This window comes from Anoplolepis gracilipes, chromosome 10 (assembly GCF_047496725.1).
Source record: "Anoplolepis gracilipes chromosome 10, ASM4749672v1, whole genome shotgun sequence".
Classification (NCBI taxonomy): domain Eukaryota; kingdom Metazoa; phylum Arthropoda; class Insecta; order Hymenoptera; family Formicidae; genus Anoplolepis; species Anoplolepis gracilipes.
In genome coordinates this window covers 2,274,382-2,293,612 of record NC_132979.1, presented here as the reverse complement: position 1 = coordinate 2,293,612, position 19,231 = coordinate 2,274,382, and the positions used below count along the sequence as shown (strand labels likewise).

The 19,231-nt window shown below is 29.8% G+C and overlaps 3 protein-coding genes across 5 annotated transcripts in view; 2 read left to right on the top strand and 1 right to left on the bottom strand.

The window, feature by feature from the left end:
- LOC140670119 (uncharacterized) overlaps positions 1-19,231 on the bottom strand; it is a 46,135-nt gene that overhangs the window by 14,432 nt on the left and 12,472 nt on the right. The window contains exon 1 of one of the 3 annotated variants that reach the window (XM_072900637.1): positions 18,275-18,452. The exons of 1 other annotated variant lie outside the window; for it this stretch is intronic. The gene's annotated coding sequence lies outside the window, so the exon portion shown is untranslated. Of the gene's footprint in view, positions 1-18,274; positions 18,453-19,231 lie in introns of those variants that run through there. One more of the 3 variants, XM_072900639.1, reaches the window with a different exon arrangement.
- Positions 8,349-10,316, top strand: LOC140670225 (uncharacterized). Its single transcript, XM_072900799.1, has 4 exons — positions 8,349-8,425; positions 8,848-8,880; positions 9,079-9,392; positions 10,163-10,316. Exons 1-3 carry the CDS (start codon positions 8,381-8,383, stop codon positions 9,337-9,339), a joined length of 339 nt encoding a protein of 112 aa, XP_072756900.1. The 5' UTR covers positions 8,349-8,380; the 3' UTR covers positions 9,340-9,392; positions 10,163-10,316.
- LOC140670429 (uncharacterized) lies at positions 12,115-14,139 on the top strand. Its single transcript, XM_072901017.1, has 4 exons — positions 12,115-12,202; positions 12,666-12,698; positions 12,866-13,198; positions 13,999-14,139. The coding sequence occupies exons 1-3, from the start codon at positions 12,158-12,160 to the stop codon at positions 13,142-13,144; spliced, it is 357 nt and encodes a 118-aa protein (XP_072757118.1). The 5' UTR covers positions 12,115-12,157; the 3' UTR covers positions 13,145-13,198; positions 13,999-14,139.

Sequence of the window (19,231 nt, the reverse complement as noted above, 5' to 3'; positions counted from 1 at the left end):
AATTAAATATATGTAAATATGATTTCCGTACTTTTGCAAAAAATTAAAGACTGCATTAAAACCAATCAGTCGAGAAACCGAAGAATTTTTGATATTACTTGCCGATAAAATAAATAATTTTTTCGAGGTACGTGAAATCTTATTCGTTTCACAAAGTGTTTTACATTCTGTAAATATATATATATATATATGTCAAATATATGCGTATTATATAATTGCGACGTGTATTCCATGTAGAACTATTACCGAGGATATTGATACAAGGGAATTTCTCTCGAGCTAACGAACCATCGCAGATTCGAGATAAGCAAGAAGAGAGGAAGGACGAGGTGTGTACATACGTATAAGCCGAAGAAGAGGGTGGGAAGGAGCCGTCGCGAAAAGGGACGCGAGAAGAGGCGAGAAAGGATAAGGACGTTCACGCGAGGAATGAAAAGAGAGGTCCCACGCTATTTTCCACGAAAATTATAGCCATCTATGCGCGTAATCTCCTTTATAGCCGCGTTGCATCAAATTATAACTGCAGCGGCGCGCGCGCTTCCTCTTCTCTCTACCCTTCTCCCCGTCCCACGTTCGAGACTCGTCTCGAGGTTCTCGGTCGTCTCCCCGACACCCCGACCACCCCACCTCTCGTCGACGCTCGTTTTCCCCCTTTTTCGCCTGCGCTCTCGTCGTCCCCGAAGCCTCGTAAACGTAAAACGGCGCGCACATTCCGCCAATCATCGCGCTGGCGAGACGCGTGACCCCCGCGACCCCCGGGCCAAGACCTAACCGAACTCGACTCGACTTCAGCTCGTCGATTCACGTGGACACGGTAATAAATCGATAGTCATTGATACACTCGGCTCCGATACTATCGAGCCATGTTTAACTAGTTAAAACTTTATTTACAAGGTGTCCACTCAAATCTTGTAAAAAAAATTCCCCGACATTCTTCCATTTTTTGTTTAAAATTTCAGGTAAAGATGAGAATATTTTATAGATTTTTTTGATGTAATTTTCTAATATAAACTTTTTATCGTGTACGTTTTCGAATGCTTTTCACTCGTAAAAAGGAAAAACACAAAACCACTTTAATTTTAAATATTAGATTTACAAAAGTACTCTGCAAAAAATTGAATAGCTTTTATTAAGATAAAAATTTTTAACTTTTTTATAACATTTTAATTTCTTTATTACTAAAACAAAGAATATGTACTGTATATTCAATATTTTTTAAAACATTGAATATATAAACAAATATATATATATATATATATTTATAATTTACAGTAATAAGAGCAAAATTATCAGAGGGAATTTTTAAAAAATTTCTTGAGGCCCAAAAAATTTCATGAGAATTACAAGTTTTGCATGTTTTTTTCAATAAGTATACATTCTGATTTAGAATAAAATTATTCTATGCTATAATTAATAAATTAGAATAACTGTATCTTATGAAACGACATGAATTAATGCTAAAATGAGGTTTCTCGTTCATCCGAGAAAAAAATCAAATATCTCTAACACGAGGTTTGCAAAATTGAAATATTCAAAATCATCGGACAATCATCGGATTTAACAAGATCCTTTCCACTTTTACGTTATATAAATCGTATCATCGTAAGAAGAAAAGAATCGGTTACATTGCGATGAGTTGACCAATCTTGACGAACATGACTCCACGAAACTGTGTCAAGTGTGGTTTACTCGTACATTGAATGTAAAATTAATTTGCGAACAGCCGTGTAATAAAAGGACGTGGAATTAATTGCGCTGAGTCGAACGGTGTATTATTGTAGAATAACTAATCGTCGCCAAACTTGGTAGCGGAGTTAAATTGACCTTGCGAATGATTCATCATTTTAATCTCTTTACTGTTAGTAGTGCTATTCTACGAGTGCTTATAAATAGTATAATCATAATTTAAATCACATAAAAATGTTAAAAACTGATAAGAAAATTTATGCGGGCAAAGTAACAAATTAAACATTTGTCGATCAATCTCAGAAAATCTAAAAAAATATTGCATTTTTATTTCAATAGAGACTAAATATTATAAAAATTATTTTGAAATCATTAAAGAACCTCGCACTTAATCCGTGATTTTACACGCTACGATCGTGAAGGTCGCTCCGGTACTTCAAGGTTGGTGCTATCTCGCGAGATTGCCTCCGCGATATCGATCCACGTGGATCGCTCGATCGATCCGATGGCTAGATGGACAGTTGATGGACGGTGGCGGTACTTTAGCGATAGATTAACGGGATAACAGGAAGCGTGAATAATCGCGGAAACTAATTATGGATAATTGAACGGGATGTAGATAGATATTAGATGCGTGCTCGTAAGCAGCTTTTTCTTTCGGCTCAAGGTGAAAGAGAGAGAAGACAGAGCGCGCTTCGTCTCTCTGTCTATCTCGGCGGGAAGGATTACATGGTGTCGTAAAGTGCTGTTAGAAAAATAATCTTTATGCGTATATCGACATATATATATATATATATATATATATATATACGAGGTCGATACCGTAAAACGTGCGTGTCTTTGTGCGGCAACGCGTGTCGTAAAGTATTTACGAGATTCCGCGATTTTCGCGGTTCGCGTAGCGCGTTACGTCTCTCCCGGCAATTATTTCGATAGATCGCGTATGAAGAATATTACGTTGATACTTGAATAATATCGTAAAACGGTCTCTCTACGATAGTGATAACTAATATGTTTTCTAATTACTAAGTTCTAATTAAGCATCTCCCCTGCGGATATTATAGTCCTTTTCTTGATTTCCGACTTCGACAATTTGATTTAATTATTTCAAGCTTCAGAAATTCCGTTGCTGTGATTATCTCATTCAATGATCTAACGTATATTACAGTTCTTCTATATTTAAATTTATTAACATATAATTGTAGAAATGGCAACTAGACCCTGAGACTTAAATATTTCTAGTCTGAAGCAACTCTCGGTGGATTAATTAGCATGGATAGCAGCTCGCTGAAAGAAAATAGCGCAGGATTATCTGGGATGATAATCGGCTCGACCGTAAGAGATAAATCCTTAAAAGCAGGCACTCGCTATGATAACCGTTAACCTTAAGCAATGTTATTATTCGTGGCAGTAAAGGCGTGGTCGTGGTAGACGTTTACAATCTTACCAAGAAATTCTCTCTCTTTTAAGATAAATTGCTATTGCGTTGCGGGAAAGTGTTTGCTGATAACTCTCCCGAGTGCGATTTGTCTTTGTTTCTTTTTTTTTTTTAATTAATTCAAACGTTTGAGCGATTAATCCGTTTAAAATTGGACGACTCTCGTAAAAATCATTATTGCACCTCTTCATTAATGATTGAAGTAAAGAATGTTTTAAAAATCTATATAAATTTGAAACATGGGTGAGATTCAGAATTGATGTAACTCATTATATAATTAGATTTAAAAAATTTTAAAAAGTCTCAGGGATAATTAAAGAGATTTAAAAAATGTGTTTTTAAAAAAATGTCTTTAAATCTTCTTTTATATCTAATAAAATAAACAAAATTTCTTATTAATCTTTCTTAACTCGAAAATGATTATTGATTTCTTTTTGAATAAATATTTTTTCCCACAGTTTACGAAAATAAACTATGATTTTAAAATATATTCGGATTTAATTTGAGAAACTCTCGCCTGTTTTTTCCTTCTCTCGTTTACCGTCTCGTTTCTATCTTTCACTGTTTCGTACCGCGAAAGGAGTTCTGCCCTCGTAAGGTGTTCTTCGCCATCGGAATCTCAGGGTGCAAAAGAAATCGCAACGGCGGACCGCGAGGACGCGCCAACCTGTAATTGTTCCCCGATGTAATTGCCCGCTCTCGTACCGATCCGGTCCATCCAACGTTCTACAGAGAATCTGGAAATTCATGCCCCATCGCAATCGAGTCTAATCGCGAAGCCAAGTTTTCACCATAAAATTAACTGCCATTCTCCTTTCATGCGTATACGCATTCGTATTTTAAAAATATAAAACGAGGGTGATAAATAATTTGGATCTTTAATCAATTGGAAATTTTGTTATCGGAAAAATCGAATCAATTTTCTTAGGCTGCGAAAAAAATCCTTTAAGAATTTTGAATTTTTTTTAAATGATTGCAATGAAAAAGCGTCATCGAATAATTTCGAGAAGAAATTTTGCGAAGTAAAAAAAAAAAGAAGAATTCGGGAAGAAATGGCGAGATCGATATGCTTATAGATAGAATCAAAGTCGGGGAATAAAGACCGGGAACATAATTATCCGACGAGTCAAGAAATTCAAAGACCGCGAGAAAAAGGAAGATAAAGAGAAACGATGAAATCGCGGGAGTTGAAGAAACGGCAAGGGTTTATTCTTTGGTGCGACTGGAATCCGAAATGTTCGGAGGGCGCGTTATCTTCTTACGTCGTTCCTCGACAGTGCCACTCGCGGATTCCACGATACAGCATGGGTCTGTATAAGTCTCTCTAAATGTATGTATCTGTACAAGTATAAATAAGCAAGCGCACGTGCGCGAGATGATACACCTTTGTATTTTTCCACGAGCGTGATGTGAAAAAAAAATATATATATAAATATATATAGACACTTGTAAGGAAAGATGAATAAGAAGCATTTGTTTTCCTTTTTGCACACGATAATATGCATATTTTTGTAATCCTATAAAATATTTTTCTATTATTTTCCTCATGAATAATTTATGCAATACATTTTATGCTATTAAAATGATCCGTTTATGTCAGAGAACCTAGTCCAATTCAGAGGGGATCTGTTGCATTATTTTAGTTTGATTTTACTTCTTGAAAAAATATTTTGCTATATTTTTTAAATATATTTGAAGTTTCGACAAATAAATCTTTATATAATTATTGATATTTTCCTTTCTTTCTGATATGCTGCAAACTCTAATTGTTACATTGTTTTAAGAGCCACTTTTTACGCTGTGTAATTTAATGAGAATTTAAAATCAAATATATACGACGCGAGCTTCAACAATTAATTATCTCTTATTCGAAGAATAATAAAAAGTACCGGGACTTGTATCCTACTTCGCGTTAAGTATTCCAGAGACACCATGGGTCCAGAGATTAGAGACTTTTTGTTCCTGACTAATACGATGGGGTGAGAAATTAAAAAGTACCGGTGCTAATTAAAAGTTTGCTTTTTTATATCTAGATATGTTGCACTACATATTTCGTAATGTGAATATTTATTTTAAATTTCTAATTCAAGGACATAATTTAACAAAAATCGACAAATAGAGATATATATATTTTTATATGTGTATCATATTTTTTTTACAAAATTTAAGAAGTTTTAATTATCTGTAAAAAGTAATTGAATCATTAGAATTAAAACTAATCACGATATCCGTAGGCTTTTATACTAATTGTAAATGAATCAATTTACGAGCTTTAAGATACCTTTATCGCGTAACAAAGAAAACTATATTCTAGAATTCGACCGAGAGTTCACTTACAATCGCGGGAGTCGCAGAAAAGGTGAAAGGGAAAGAGAGAAAGAGAAAAAAAAAAAGAGAGCCCCGTATCCCGTAGCGGTAACGAGTCGAGACGGCCCGAGAACATCGGCGGTGCCACTTCAAAGCGGGAATCCCGCGCAATCAGGCCCCCTGCCCTTCCGAGGCACGCTTGAAAAACCGAGCACGAGGGTACCACGTTGTCCCTTCTCTCCTCCCGGGTGCCCTCGTGCAGCTTCGCGCTCTCGGTTCAGAGTGATCAGAGTCACCGGGGAGATCAACACCGCGTAAGCGAGAGCAACATCGGCGACATCGATGCTGGTCGCATGCTCTCTCTTTTTCCCTTCCTCTTTTACTATTAACAATAAGAAAATTACTTAGCTTTTATTGTACGTTTATCACGTATTTAAAGTACATATTTAAAGAGTCATTATGGCTCGTTGCAAAAACCAAATAATGAAATTTTAATTGGAAAATTTAATTTTGATTAATCAAATATTTTTTAAATAGAAATAATTATTAATAAAAAATAAAAATAAATATTGTGAAAATATATTATATCATTAGCTTATATTATTTATAAGAATTATACATATCATATAATTAATAATTATATAAATTAATATTAGAGTTCCATGGTTAAATATCCCTTTACAAAATTAATCATAGAACATACAACCTATGCTAAAGTATCATTACAAAAGACATGAAAATGTATTAATTAGTCAGATCGTATACGGCTCGCGCGTGCCGCAGTACATTAATAAATTATTTTCCATTCTTTCCTTTTTCATTTACACTACTCTGTGATAACTGTAAATGCGGAACGACGTCATTAGTGGCCACCGCGATGCACGCGCGATGCGTAGATCCTGTGCTTTTTTAATTGCTATTTTCGGTCACGTGTGTCTAGGAAAATATCCAAGCCCCAAGACAGTTACGAGTAATTACATTCGTATAAAATATTACCATCGTATTAATGCGAAATGTGAGTGCTTGGATATAATTTAATGCATTTCTACCGTCGACGTAATAAATCCCCGCTTTAATATCCTTTTCTTTCTCGCGAATAAAATTTTCTACTAAGCTTTGCGATTCGCAAAGCTTTAGCCGAATTAACGAAATTATCCTTAAAAGATATCATCGATAGAAACCGTGATGTTTGTGAATCTTTTTTAACTAATTTATGAATCTTTTTTTTTACAAGAAGGAAAATTAAAATCTTTTTAACGGGATCAATTTAATTTAATGGCTTGATAATCATGATAAAATCATTGGACCAATATTAGAATGTCAGCGTATTTTGTCGGAAATTATTTAAGAGACTGAACGATGAGCCATAATTTTTTCATAAAAACATGAAATGCTGTAATTTCTTAAGTCATAAGCAAGATTGCAAATATTAGATTAAACTCAACAAACTAATTTGCTATCTCATCGAAAGTTTCTTGGCAGAAGCATGTAAAAAATTAACACAATTAATAGAGAAATATTTAAATATTTTAATTACATATATTATAAATTAATTATTGTCATTCTTTTAAACGTGTTGTGCCAAAAAATTACTTACGTTTATGCTTTCGTTTAATTTTGTGTTGCGAGTAATTCGCTTCTATTCACTTAGCATTCTTTGATGACTGACAAGAAAATGCGACAAAAGATGAAAACTAGAAGCGAATGTCTATTAAAATTAGAGAGAAAAGGAGAAAAAGAGGCGATAAATACATTGGAGAAAATAACCCGTGTATATGCAATAACGTCGTGAAGAAGACAATCCTATTATCTATCGCCGCAAGACAAACTCATAATATGAATAGATAACTCACGATAATTGGTTTGGTTTTTTGAAATTATCGGGGTTCTCATCATCAGTAGTGCAAAGTAACCTAATAAGATATGTCAAAGTGTAAATGTTTGTTTCAGCTGATTAACAGTTGTACTACTATTGCGAGAGCAGGTGGTCTATCATGTTTTACAATCTCCATAAACAAATTAATTATATACTCGAGAATTACGCATAGAGTATCGATTCTCGATTTATAATCCATCATATAAATTTAGATATGCGTAATACAAGTTAAAAAGTTACGAGAAAACTGCTTGTATTTTTTTTTAATTTGACAAATTCGAATATATCTTGTACGCAGAATAATTTATTAGTAAATTCTTGTTGACAAGCTTTTCATTAATGAATTATTTTTAATGGTTTATGTGATTATAATAGATGTCTAAAAATTCGCAATTAAAAAATCAATAAAAAATTCGTTCATTGATTACATTCTTAGTTGTTTACATTGCTTGCGTTGATTAATTACATTTAAATTTGTTTACAAAATTTTGATATCTTTGTTATGTCACAAAATTGCTTACAGATCTCCCTAACGACAATTATACATCATTCAAGTCGAAAAAAATAAGACTTAAAAATTGTAATTTGTGATAAGGCTTGTAAAAAATGTGCAAATTATAAAAATTACTTTTTACTGATCATATCTAGATATTTATTGAAATTAATTAAATTATTTAGAACTAGCACAATAAAACAGAAATATTTCAAGAGGATATTATCAAATCGTAAATGTACTTTCGATAGACAATAAACAACGAATGCGCGTTGCAGTTAGTGTCATCAAATTGCAAGCGTTAAGATCTTAGCGATCAAAGATAGATCTGCAAAAGATAATGTGCAGATCGTCGCAGAGGCAAGACATTACAATTACACTGTTTATATTGTACTTCTTTAACAAGCTTCATGCGTCAAATGGCCAACCATCCAAAAAGCATGATAACAATCGAAATTGCGTTACTTCCTGTTGATGATGGGCTTGTTTTTTTCCGCATAACGTCGCGCATTATAAAATCTATATAAAAGCTAACAATGCTTCTGCTGACCAGTGTGTTTGGTGCATCAAGCTAAACATCATGATTAAGCTATTCCTCATTACTTTACTTTGCGCGACGCTAGTGGTAAGAAATTCACGATGATAATTCATTAACAATCTCAGAACAAAGTAATGTGTAAATTATGCTTGTCATGTTAATACAATGAATTAAATATAAAAAGTAGGATTTTTTAAATATACTAATAAAAAGGAGAAAACACATATATGTATACGAATAAATTTAATAGCTTATACAATCAAAAAATAGATGCAAATATTTTTACTTCCCAAATAATTTTCTTCTTTTTCTTCTTCTTTTTTTTAAAATTGCAAAGTTGAATCTATAAAATTTCACTAATGTCAAATAATATAAATTATTCAAAGTTATTAGTTTTTAAATTATTAGTATTGGAGAATGTATAATTAATATTATTTATATTATAAAATCAATTAGATTCTAAAAAAAGATTATATCCGTAAGATAAAAAAATTTAATTGTCCTTTTAGTTCGCTGATTCGTCAATTCAGGATTTCGAAGATGTAAGTAAGATACATTGCTAAACGGCTTTTATATATATATATATATATATATATATATATATATATATATACAATGTTATGCTTTATTTTAATGAAATTTTCTTGTATTCAACAAAATTTGAAACATAAAAAAGAAATGTAAATAATTTCTTTCATATTTATATCAGTTATATTATAAGATAATATTTTCATTTAAAGGCACGAAAGCAATCAATGCACGAATTTCATGATATGGCCAATCACTTCACGGTTCATAGTAGTTTAGTGCGACGCTCGCCACAGATAGGAGGACAAGGAGGAGCACAAGGAGGAGCACAAGCAGGATTTGGAATGGAAGCGAAAGCGGAAGGAGAAGCGGGAGGAGAAGGAGGATTTGGAGAAGGATTTAAAGGAGGATTTGAAGGAGGATTTAATATGGGAGCGGGAGCGGGAGCGGGAGCGGGAGGAGCAGGAAAATAAGATAGAATCAGATCACAAAGATCATCGTAGAATGAATAATTCATGTTCTATAGGTAAATGTTTATTGCTGCAGAGCGCAATCGGGACGGTGAAGTCGATTTTATGAGTGGCTCAACAGTTTATTTATTATCTGTATATATTTTTTTATTTCATAATCTTACACGTTTATTTTTCAATAATTATTTAAAAATTAATTAATAATAATAAAATAAGTGATAATAATGAATTAAATAATTAATGTATAGCGGTTTATTACATTTTTACTTCATTAATAGAAATCATAATATCAATTGTTTAAAATATTTGCGGTTTATATCGCGTAAAATTGATGATACTTATATCTAGTATTTAAGATATTAGCGTCATATTTCAATTGGATAAAAGAAGTTTAAAGCATTATGTCTCTGTTATATTCTTTTTTATAAAAGTGCTCTGTGACGCTGTATTTTTATAAGTTATGTAACACTATAGAGTAAAAGAGAAGAAGGAAAAAAAGAAAGAGCTAAAAGTTACATAACTTACAGAGAAAATTTTTTTTTACAAAACACAGAGCTTAGGTTCGTGATTGTATATAACTAATAAGAGAAAATTCTATTCATAATTATACATACAATGTACAATATATAGATAGTATAGGCTCAAGTAATCACAATACACATGTATTATATATTCACACGCACGTGCGTGCGTGTATATGTGTATGTAGAATAAAAAAAAAAACATATAAATATATGTAACTATATATCGTTTAAAGCAGCTTTAGCATTTAACAGAATGTGTTATTGAAAATAACATTACAATTAATTTTGTATTTATTTCATAGGTCCTACATGGATATGGAAGCCTATCATTATAAAATAAATAAAAGTGATTTAAATTTCACTCGGCACTTTGACAACATCTTATTAGATTACTTTGTACGAATAATGGTGAAAACCTCGATGATTTTGGAATAAAACTTGGCATATTGTAAAATATTTATTATTATTTTATTCGATCCCATCCCTATTCATATCCTTAATAAAATCACAAAAAAACTCACACGAAGTTAAGAACACATTTATAAGAGAAGAAAGGGACAAATATTCTTTTTCTTTTCTTATAAATGTGTTTTTAACTTCCTGAGCGATTTTTTTTTGCGAAACATCAAAAATCTGGTGTAATAAAAATGTGCGATTGATTGTGCAAATCATAGTTTTTGTTATCCGGCACTTTAGCGACAATTTATTTCAAGTATACACAAATATGTACACACATATTGTTCTTTCGTGATGTTTGACAGCTTGCTGATAGTAAAATATATGAGATAAACCGCATTACATTTACTAAAATACGAAACACGTTAAAATATATTATCTTTATTTTAATCCTAACAACGAGAAAGGGAAATGAACCTACGCAGGGTGTAAGAGGGCAAATAAAAACTCGTTTGTTTAATTAAAAAAAAACTTCAATTATTAATTTTATTTAAGAGCCTTGAAAATTACTATCTTTATTTTAATATATAAAATTTATTTTTATTATTAAAAAAGGAAGAATTTTAATAACGAAAAATACATTATATGTACATGTATACATTAAAATTAAAAAGCTTCTACACTAATTATTTCGGTTTTATTAAAGATACGAATATGGATGAGACTGAATAAAATTATAATAAATATTTTACAATATGCAAAGCTTTATTCCACAATCATCGAAGTTCTCACCATCAGTCGTGCAAAGTAATTTAATAAGACATGTCAAAGTATAAATGTTTCTTCTGATTAACGCTTATACTACCGTTGTGAGAGCAGATCGCCTATCTTTTTTTTACAATCTTCATAGACAAATAATTATGTACTCGTGTTATGACACAGAATATTGATTCTCGATTTATGATTCGTTGTATAAATCCAGATCCTGTATGCGTAACTCAAGTTAATACGTTGCGAGAAAACTGCTTGTATTTTTTTTAAATTTGACAAATTGAATTTGTCTTGTACGCAGAATAATTTATTAATAAATTCTTGTTAATAAACTTTTTATTAAGGCATTATTTTTAATGGTTTATGTGATTATAATTATAATTATAATAGATCTCTAAAAATTTGCAATAAAAACTTATGCGAATAAGACATGTATTAATACAATTAATATTGTTAAATATAGATCATTAGTTTTCATTACTCGTTTATTGATTACATTCTTGTTGTTTATACTGCTCGCGTTGATTAATTACATTGAAATTTTGTTTACAAAACTTTGAATCTCTTGTTGTGTCACAAAATTGCTTACAAATATTTTTGACGACAATTAAAACAATATATCATTCAAGTCGACAAAAATAAAACATAAAAACTGTAATTTGCGACCGACAATGCTGGTAAAAAAAGCAAATTACATAAATTACTGTTTACTGATCATTTTTAGATATTTATTAAAATTAATTAAACGTAGCGTAATAAAACGGGAATATTTCAAATAGATGCTATCAAATCCTAAATATACTTCTAGCAGATAATAAACGACGAATGAGCGTCGCATATAGTGCCGAATTGCAAGCCTTAAGATCTAGCGATCGCAAAAGTTAATGTGTAGATCGTCGCAGAGACGAGACATTATAATTACACTGTCGCTTAATTGACAAGTTTTATGCGTCAAATTCCCAGCTACGCAAAAATATAATAACAATCAAAATTGCGTTACTTCCTGTTGACGATGGGCTTCTTTCTTTCCGCATCTTGACACATAAAGGCATGTCGCATATTATAAGATTTATATAAAAGCAGAGAATGCTTCTGCTGACCAGTGTGCTTAGTGTATCAAGCTAAACATCATGATTAAACTATTCCTCATTACTTTACTTTGCGCGACACTAGTGGTAAGAAATTTGCGATAATAATTCATAAGCAATCTCAGAACAAAGTAACGTGCAAATTATGCGTGTCATGTTAATATAAATACGTTGAATTAAATATAAAAAGTAGAGTTTTTTAAATATTAATAAAAAGAATTTTTTTAATTCTAATAAAAAGAAAAGAAAAACACATATATGTATAAGAATAAATTTTTATAGCTTATATGTCATCGAAAACTGGATGCAAATAATATATTTTTAAAAATATTTTTACTTCCCAAATAATTTTTCTCTTCTTCTTCTGTTTTTACATTTGGGAAATTTAATCCGTAAAATTTCATAAACGTTAAATAAAACCATTATTTAGAGTTATCTGCTTTTAGTTATTAGTATTAGAGAATATATAATTAATATTGTTTATATTTTAATATCATATTCTAAAAAGAGATTATATCGGTAAGATAAAATAATTTAATTGTCCTTTTAGTTCGCTGATTCGTCAATCCAGGATTTCGAAGATGTAAGTAAGAGGCATTGCTAAACAACTTATACATGTGCAATGTTATGCTTTATTTTATTAAAATTTTCTTCTATTCAATAAAATTTGAAACATAAAAAAAGAAATGTAAATAATTTCTTTCATATCTGTATCAGATATGTTTTATATAATAATATTTTTATTTAAAGGCACGCAAGCAACCGGTGAACGGATTTCGCGGCATAGCCAATCAATTTACGGGTCATGGTAATTTAGTGCGACGTTCGGCACAGGGAGGAGGAGGATTAGGAGGACAAATTGGAGGAGGACTTGGATTTGGAGGACAACTTGGAGCAGGATTTGGAATGGGAGCAGGAGCAGGAGCGGGAGGGGAAGAGAAAGCGGGAGCGGGAGGAGGAGTGCAAGGAGAAGCGGGAGCACAATTTGGAATAGGAGCAAAAGGAGGATTGGGATGGCAAGCGGGATAATGATAGAATCAGATCACAATAATCATCATAGAACGAATAGTTCGTGTTCTATAGGTAAATGTTTTTTATCGCTGCAAAGCACAATCTGAACGGTGAAGTAGATTTCATGAGTCGCTCAATAGTTTACTTATTATATGTATATATATTTTCTTATTTAAGAATCTTACACATTTTTCAACAATTGTTTAAAAATTAATTAATAATAATAAAATTGTATAGTTGATGTATAGCGTTTTATTACATTTTTATTTCATTATTAATAATCGTAATATTAATCGTTTGAAATATTTGCAGTTTATATCGTGTAAAACTGATGATATTAATATCTAGTATTTAACATATTAGTTTCATTATTCCATTAGATAAAAGAAATTTAAAGCATTAAATCTCTGTTTTATTCTTTTCTGTAAAAATGCTCTGTAATCTGTATCTCTATAAGCTATGTAACACTATAGAGCAAGAGAGAAAGAGTAAAGAGCTATAAGAAGAAAGAGTTAAAAGTTACATAACTTACAGAGAAAATTTTTTTAGAATACAGAGCTTACAAGATTCGTGATTGTATATAACTCATGAGAGAAAATTCTATTTTTAATTATATATACAATGTATAATATACACATGATATAGACTCAAGTAATCACAATACATATGTACTATGTGTTCACGCGCACGTGCATGTATATGTATATGTATGTGTATATATATGTGCGTCTGTATGTAGAATACAAAAAAAAAGTTATAAATATATATAACTACATATATATATAACATGTCGTTTAAAGCAAATTTAGCGTTTAATGGAATAATGTGTTATTGAATATAGCGTTACAATTAATTTTGTATTTATTTCGTAGGTCCTACATGGATATTGAAGCCTATCATAAAATAGATAAAGGTGATTTCACTCGACACTTTGACACATTTTATTTTTTATTTTGCACAACTGACAATAAGAACTCCGATGATTTTGGAATAAAAGTTATTATGATCCAAAATATTTCTTATTATTTTATTCTTATCCATATTCGCGTCCTTAACAAAACCGAAACAATTCATAAGTCTTTTAATTTTAATGTATACATACATATATAATGTACTTTTCGTTATTAAAATTATTCCTGTTTCGGGAATGAAAATAAATTTAAAATAAGAATTTTTCAAATATAATGTAATAAAAAGTAGAAAGAGTACATATATATAAGAATAAATTTTTACAGCTTAAATATTATCGGAATAGATGTAAATCATGTATTTTTCAAAATATTTTCCTAGATAAATATATATTTTTTAAATTAATTATGTACTCGGAATTACGGCACAGAGTATTTTTCGATTTATAATTGATCGTATAAGTCCAGATATGCGTAAATCAAGTTAACACGTTGTGAGAAAACCATTTTTTTTTCAAATTTAACAAATTCGAATTTGTTTTATAGACAGAATAATTTAGTAACAAATTTTTATTGCTAAACTTTTTATTAATATATTATTTTTAATGATTTATGTGACGTTCTTATAGATCTCTAAAAATTCAATAAAAAGTGCGGAAGAACGATGTTATGTGTCAATATATTTAACGGTGTTAAACATCGATCGTTAGTTTTAATTACTTGTTTGTTGGTTACATTTGTCGTTTATATTACGTTGTAAAATTAATTATGTTAAAATTTTGTTTATAGGATTTGGTATCTAATTGTATCATAAAACTGCTTAAACAAATCTTCGTTATGACAAATAAAACGTAAGATATCATCAAAGTAAAAAAAAATAATAATAATAAAAGTTGTAATTTACAACTAACAAGGCTTGTAAAAAATGTTCAAATTAAAAAAAAGATTCTGTTAATTGATCACTCATCATATCTAGATATATTGTATATTGGAATCATTTATTGAAGCTTGATCAATTAAATGTAGCGTAATAATCATAAAAATACGCGAATATTATTAAATTCTAAATATATTTCTGGTACACAATAAATGACGAATGTGTGTCACATATAATTACTACGTTTGCATAATAAATCTGAGCCGTCAAAGTGCTCTTTTATTATACCTCCTCCTGTGTTTGTTACTTACTGAAAATTTGACAAAGATAAGAGATAAAAGAGCACTCTGATAATTCAAATTTGTTTTGCCAAACGCAGTAATTGTCAAATTGCAAGCGGTAAGATCTAACAATGGCAAAAAAACATTATGCAAGAAGTCGCAGAGGCAACACATATAATTATACTGGTTATACAAGTTTCACGCGTTAAATTTTGTCTCGAATTAAGCAAAGAGTGCGATAACAATCGAAATCATGTTATTTCCTGTCAACAATGGTTTTTTGTTTCCGCATCTTGACACGTAATCGCGTCGCAGATTTATATAAAAACGAAAACTGTTTCTGCTAACCAGTGCGCATAGTGCATCAAACTCAGCATGATGATCAAGCTATTCCTCATTACTTTACTTTGTGCGACGCTGATAGTAAGAAATTTGCGATGATAATTTACTAACAATCTCAAAACAAAGTAATGTAAAAATTATCTGTGTAGTGCTTATAAATATGGTAAATTAAATATAAAAAAATAGAACTTTTAAAATATAATATAATAAGAAAAAGAAAGAGTACGTATATATAGGAACAAACTTATACAGCTTAAATATTATAGGAATAGATGTAAATCATTTCTTAAAATATTTTTACTTTTTCCTAAACAAATATATAATTTTTGAAACATTGGAGACATTTAAAATCAACCATACATTTCATTACCCATTAAATAATATTGATTATTCAGAGTTATAAGTTCATTAATATTAGAAAATAATTAATATTTTTTTATATTTTAATATCACTTAGATTATATCTGAAAATAAAAAATTTAATTGTTCTTTCAGTTCGCCAACTCGCCAGTCCAGGACTTCCAAGATAATGTAAGATAAATAAAGAGTTATAGTATACAATGTTATGCTTCATTTCAATAAAATTTTTCTTTAGTCGATAAAATTTGAAACATAAGAAAGAAATTTAAATAATTTCTCCCATATTTTTATCGAGTATATTATAAAAGAATATTTATTTAAAGGCGTGGCAGAAACCTGTGAAAGGATTTATCAGTATGGGTAACTTTATGGATCGTGGTAGCTTAGTGCGACGATCAGCACACAGAGGACCACCAGGAGGAAGAGGACCACCAGGAGGAAGAGGACCACCAGGAGGAGATAGTACAAGTACGACAGAAATGACAAGTACAGATGGATAAAATCGGATCACAAGGATCATCGTAAAATGAATAGTTTGTGCTTTTTAGGTAAATGTTTTTTGGTAAACTATTTCGTAAAGCGCGAGTCACTTAAGTGGACTGTCAAGTTCATTTTATGAGTCGCTCAACAGGTTATTTTTTATATGTAAATGTATATATATATATATATATATATATATATATATATATTTATTTATTTACGAAGCTTATACATTTATTTTTCAATAATTATTTAAAAATTAATAATAATGAAATTATATATAGTCGATATAAAGCTTTTTTTATATTTTTACTTCGTTAATAATAATCTTACCACAAATCGTTTGAAATATTTGCAATTTATATCATGTAGGTATATAAAATTGATGGCATTAATATGGTGTTATATTTATTAATATATTTATTAAATGGTGTTATATTTATTTTTTATTTTATTTATTTATTTATTTATTTTATATATATTATATTATATTTATATTCATATTAGTTTCATGTTTAAACTTAATAAGAAAACTTTAAATAATTAAGTCTCTATTTTAGACAATTGTATATATAACTCACGAAAAAAATTCGATTTATAATTATTTATATGTACATAAATATATATGATATAGAATCAAGTAATTACAATACACGTATTGTATGATTATGCGCACGAGCGTGTGTATATATGTATGCAGAATATTTATGTCAAACATATAAATATATGTGTATACTATATTTCTCATTTAAAAATTTAGTATTTATCACAATATTGTGTTATTGAAAATAGCGTTACAATTAATTTTATATTTATTTTATAGGTTCCTATATGGATATTGATCTATCATTGTTTGATCAAGGTGATCTAAATTTCACTCATGTCAGTAGTCTTCGACACGTCTTATTATAGATTACTTTGTACGACCAAAAACTCTGATGACTTACAATTAGAATAAAATTTAGAGCATACTGTAAAAATATTTATTATTATTTTATTCAATCCCATCTATATTTGTATATATGTATTCTGAACAAAACCAAAACAATTTGTGAAAGCTTTTTAATGTATACGTGCATAATGTATTTTTCGTTATTAAATTTCTTCCTTTTTAAATAATAAAAATTAATTTTAAATGTATTAAAATATATATAAAAAGAATAGTGTATTTTAACGTATAGTGTTTCTAACGTATTTTAGTGAATCCGGATTATCTTGTATTTTACTATTAGTAAGCTGTCAAATATTTATAAAATTTTTTTATTTTAATATATATATATATATATATATATACATGTAATAACGTATTTTACACATGTATAAAGTTATTAAAAATTTCTTCCTTTTTCGCTAATAACAATAAATTTTAAATATATTAAAATAAAGAAAATAATGTATTTTGAACGCGTTTCTAACATATTTTAAAGAAAGTGATCTTATATATGTATTTTACTGTCGAGTAAGTTGTCAAATATCACAAAAGAATAGTATATATGTATATGTACATATTTATGTATACTTGAAATAAATTATCATCTAAACGTCGAATGAAAAAGCTACAATTTGCACAATCGATCGCACGATTTTATTATATTACATTTCTAGATTTTCACACAAAAAAAAAAAAAAAAAAAAAAAAAAAAAAAATTCGCAAGAGAGATTAAGAATATATTTATCAGAGGAGAGAGAAAATATTTGTCACGTTACCGACTTTAATGACTTTATACATAATTTTACACGCGAGATTAGTTGCAATACAAACGAATAAACATAGAAAAATGTATGTACTCATCGAACGATGTTCCGTTGTTGTTATTCCCCCCTCGATGTCCTATTCCATCGTTTTTAATTCAATCCGTTCTATCGCCTTTAATTGCATTGTTAAATCCGTTCTATTTACCTTTATAACGTTGAATCCGCTCTTTAGTCACATCCTTAAATTTTGCACATTCACTAGATTATATCTCGACACAGCGCGCGGAAAGAAGTTAGATTACAATTACGAAATACGGTTATCGAAAACTTGAACTGAATATATTATAGTAATCATTGTTCACTCGCAACATTCCTGACAGACGTTTATACGTGGACTGAGGTACATTGTTTTCGTCGAGCGATATTCGTGTATGTATGTATGTATAAGTATGTGCGTGTATCTTGTGTGACCCGCCGAAACATAAAGAAAAGTAAGGACGAGAAAGTTAAGTACCTGTCCTGTCACCAGATTATTTAAATTTTTACTTTAATTACAACAAAGTATATGTCGCGACAAAGGTATGACGGGCCACAAGGCATATCGGTTCTCTATATATACAAATTTATTTGTGCCTTAATCGTAACGTGCGTATATAGTGTTTCTTTTTCTCTTTTTACAATTTGATCTTGTTATACGATATTCCGATATTCATTCAATACTTATTTCATTAAGTCAGAGAAAATGCGCGAAAACTCGTTATTCGTCGACTCGAATTTTTTGATTAGAGAGATATAATTTTCGCGTGGACAATCGTGTACTTATATCGGTATAAAATTCGCTTCTTGCAGTCGTTCAATTTTTACGCATAATCATTCAGACAATTGTCAAGAGTGTCAAATTATTAGATGATATACGATTTATAATCAGTTGTATAAATTTAAATATGTGTAAGTCAAGTTTACATATGGCGAGAAAACCGCTTGTATTTTTTTCAAATTTGACAAATTCGAATTTGTCTCATACATAGAATAATTTATTAATAAATGCTCGTTGATAAGTTTTTTATTAATAAATTATTTTTAATGACTTACGTGATGTTCTGATAAATCTTTAAAAAATTTTCGCAATAAAAAATTATGCGAATAGAGGGAACAATGTTAT

Coding starts and splice junctions, on each gene's coding strand:
- LOC140670225 (XM_072900799.1), top strand. CDS start 8,381: ATGATTAAGCTATTCCTCATTACTTTACTTTGCGCGACGCTAGTG. Junction 8,426..8,847: donor TACTTTGCGCGACGCTAGTG/GTAAGAAATTCA, acceptor TTGTCCTTTTAG/TTCGCTGATTCGTCAATTCA. Junction 8,881..9,078: donor CAATTCAGGATTTCGAAGAT/GTAAGTAAGATA, acceptor TTTCATTTAAAG/GCACGAAAGCAATCAATGCA.
- LOC140670429 (XM_072901017.1), top strand. CDS start 12,158: ATGATTAAACTATTCCTCATTACTTTACTTTGCGCGACACTAGTG. Junction 12,203..12,665: donor TACTTTGCGCGACACTAGTG/GTAAGAAATTTG, acceptor TTGTCCTTTTAG/TTCGCTGATTCGTCAATCCA. Junction 12,699..12,865: donor CAATCCAGGATTTCGAAGAT/GTAAGTAAGAGG, acceptor TTTTATTTAAAG/GCACGCAAGCAACCGGTGAA.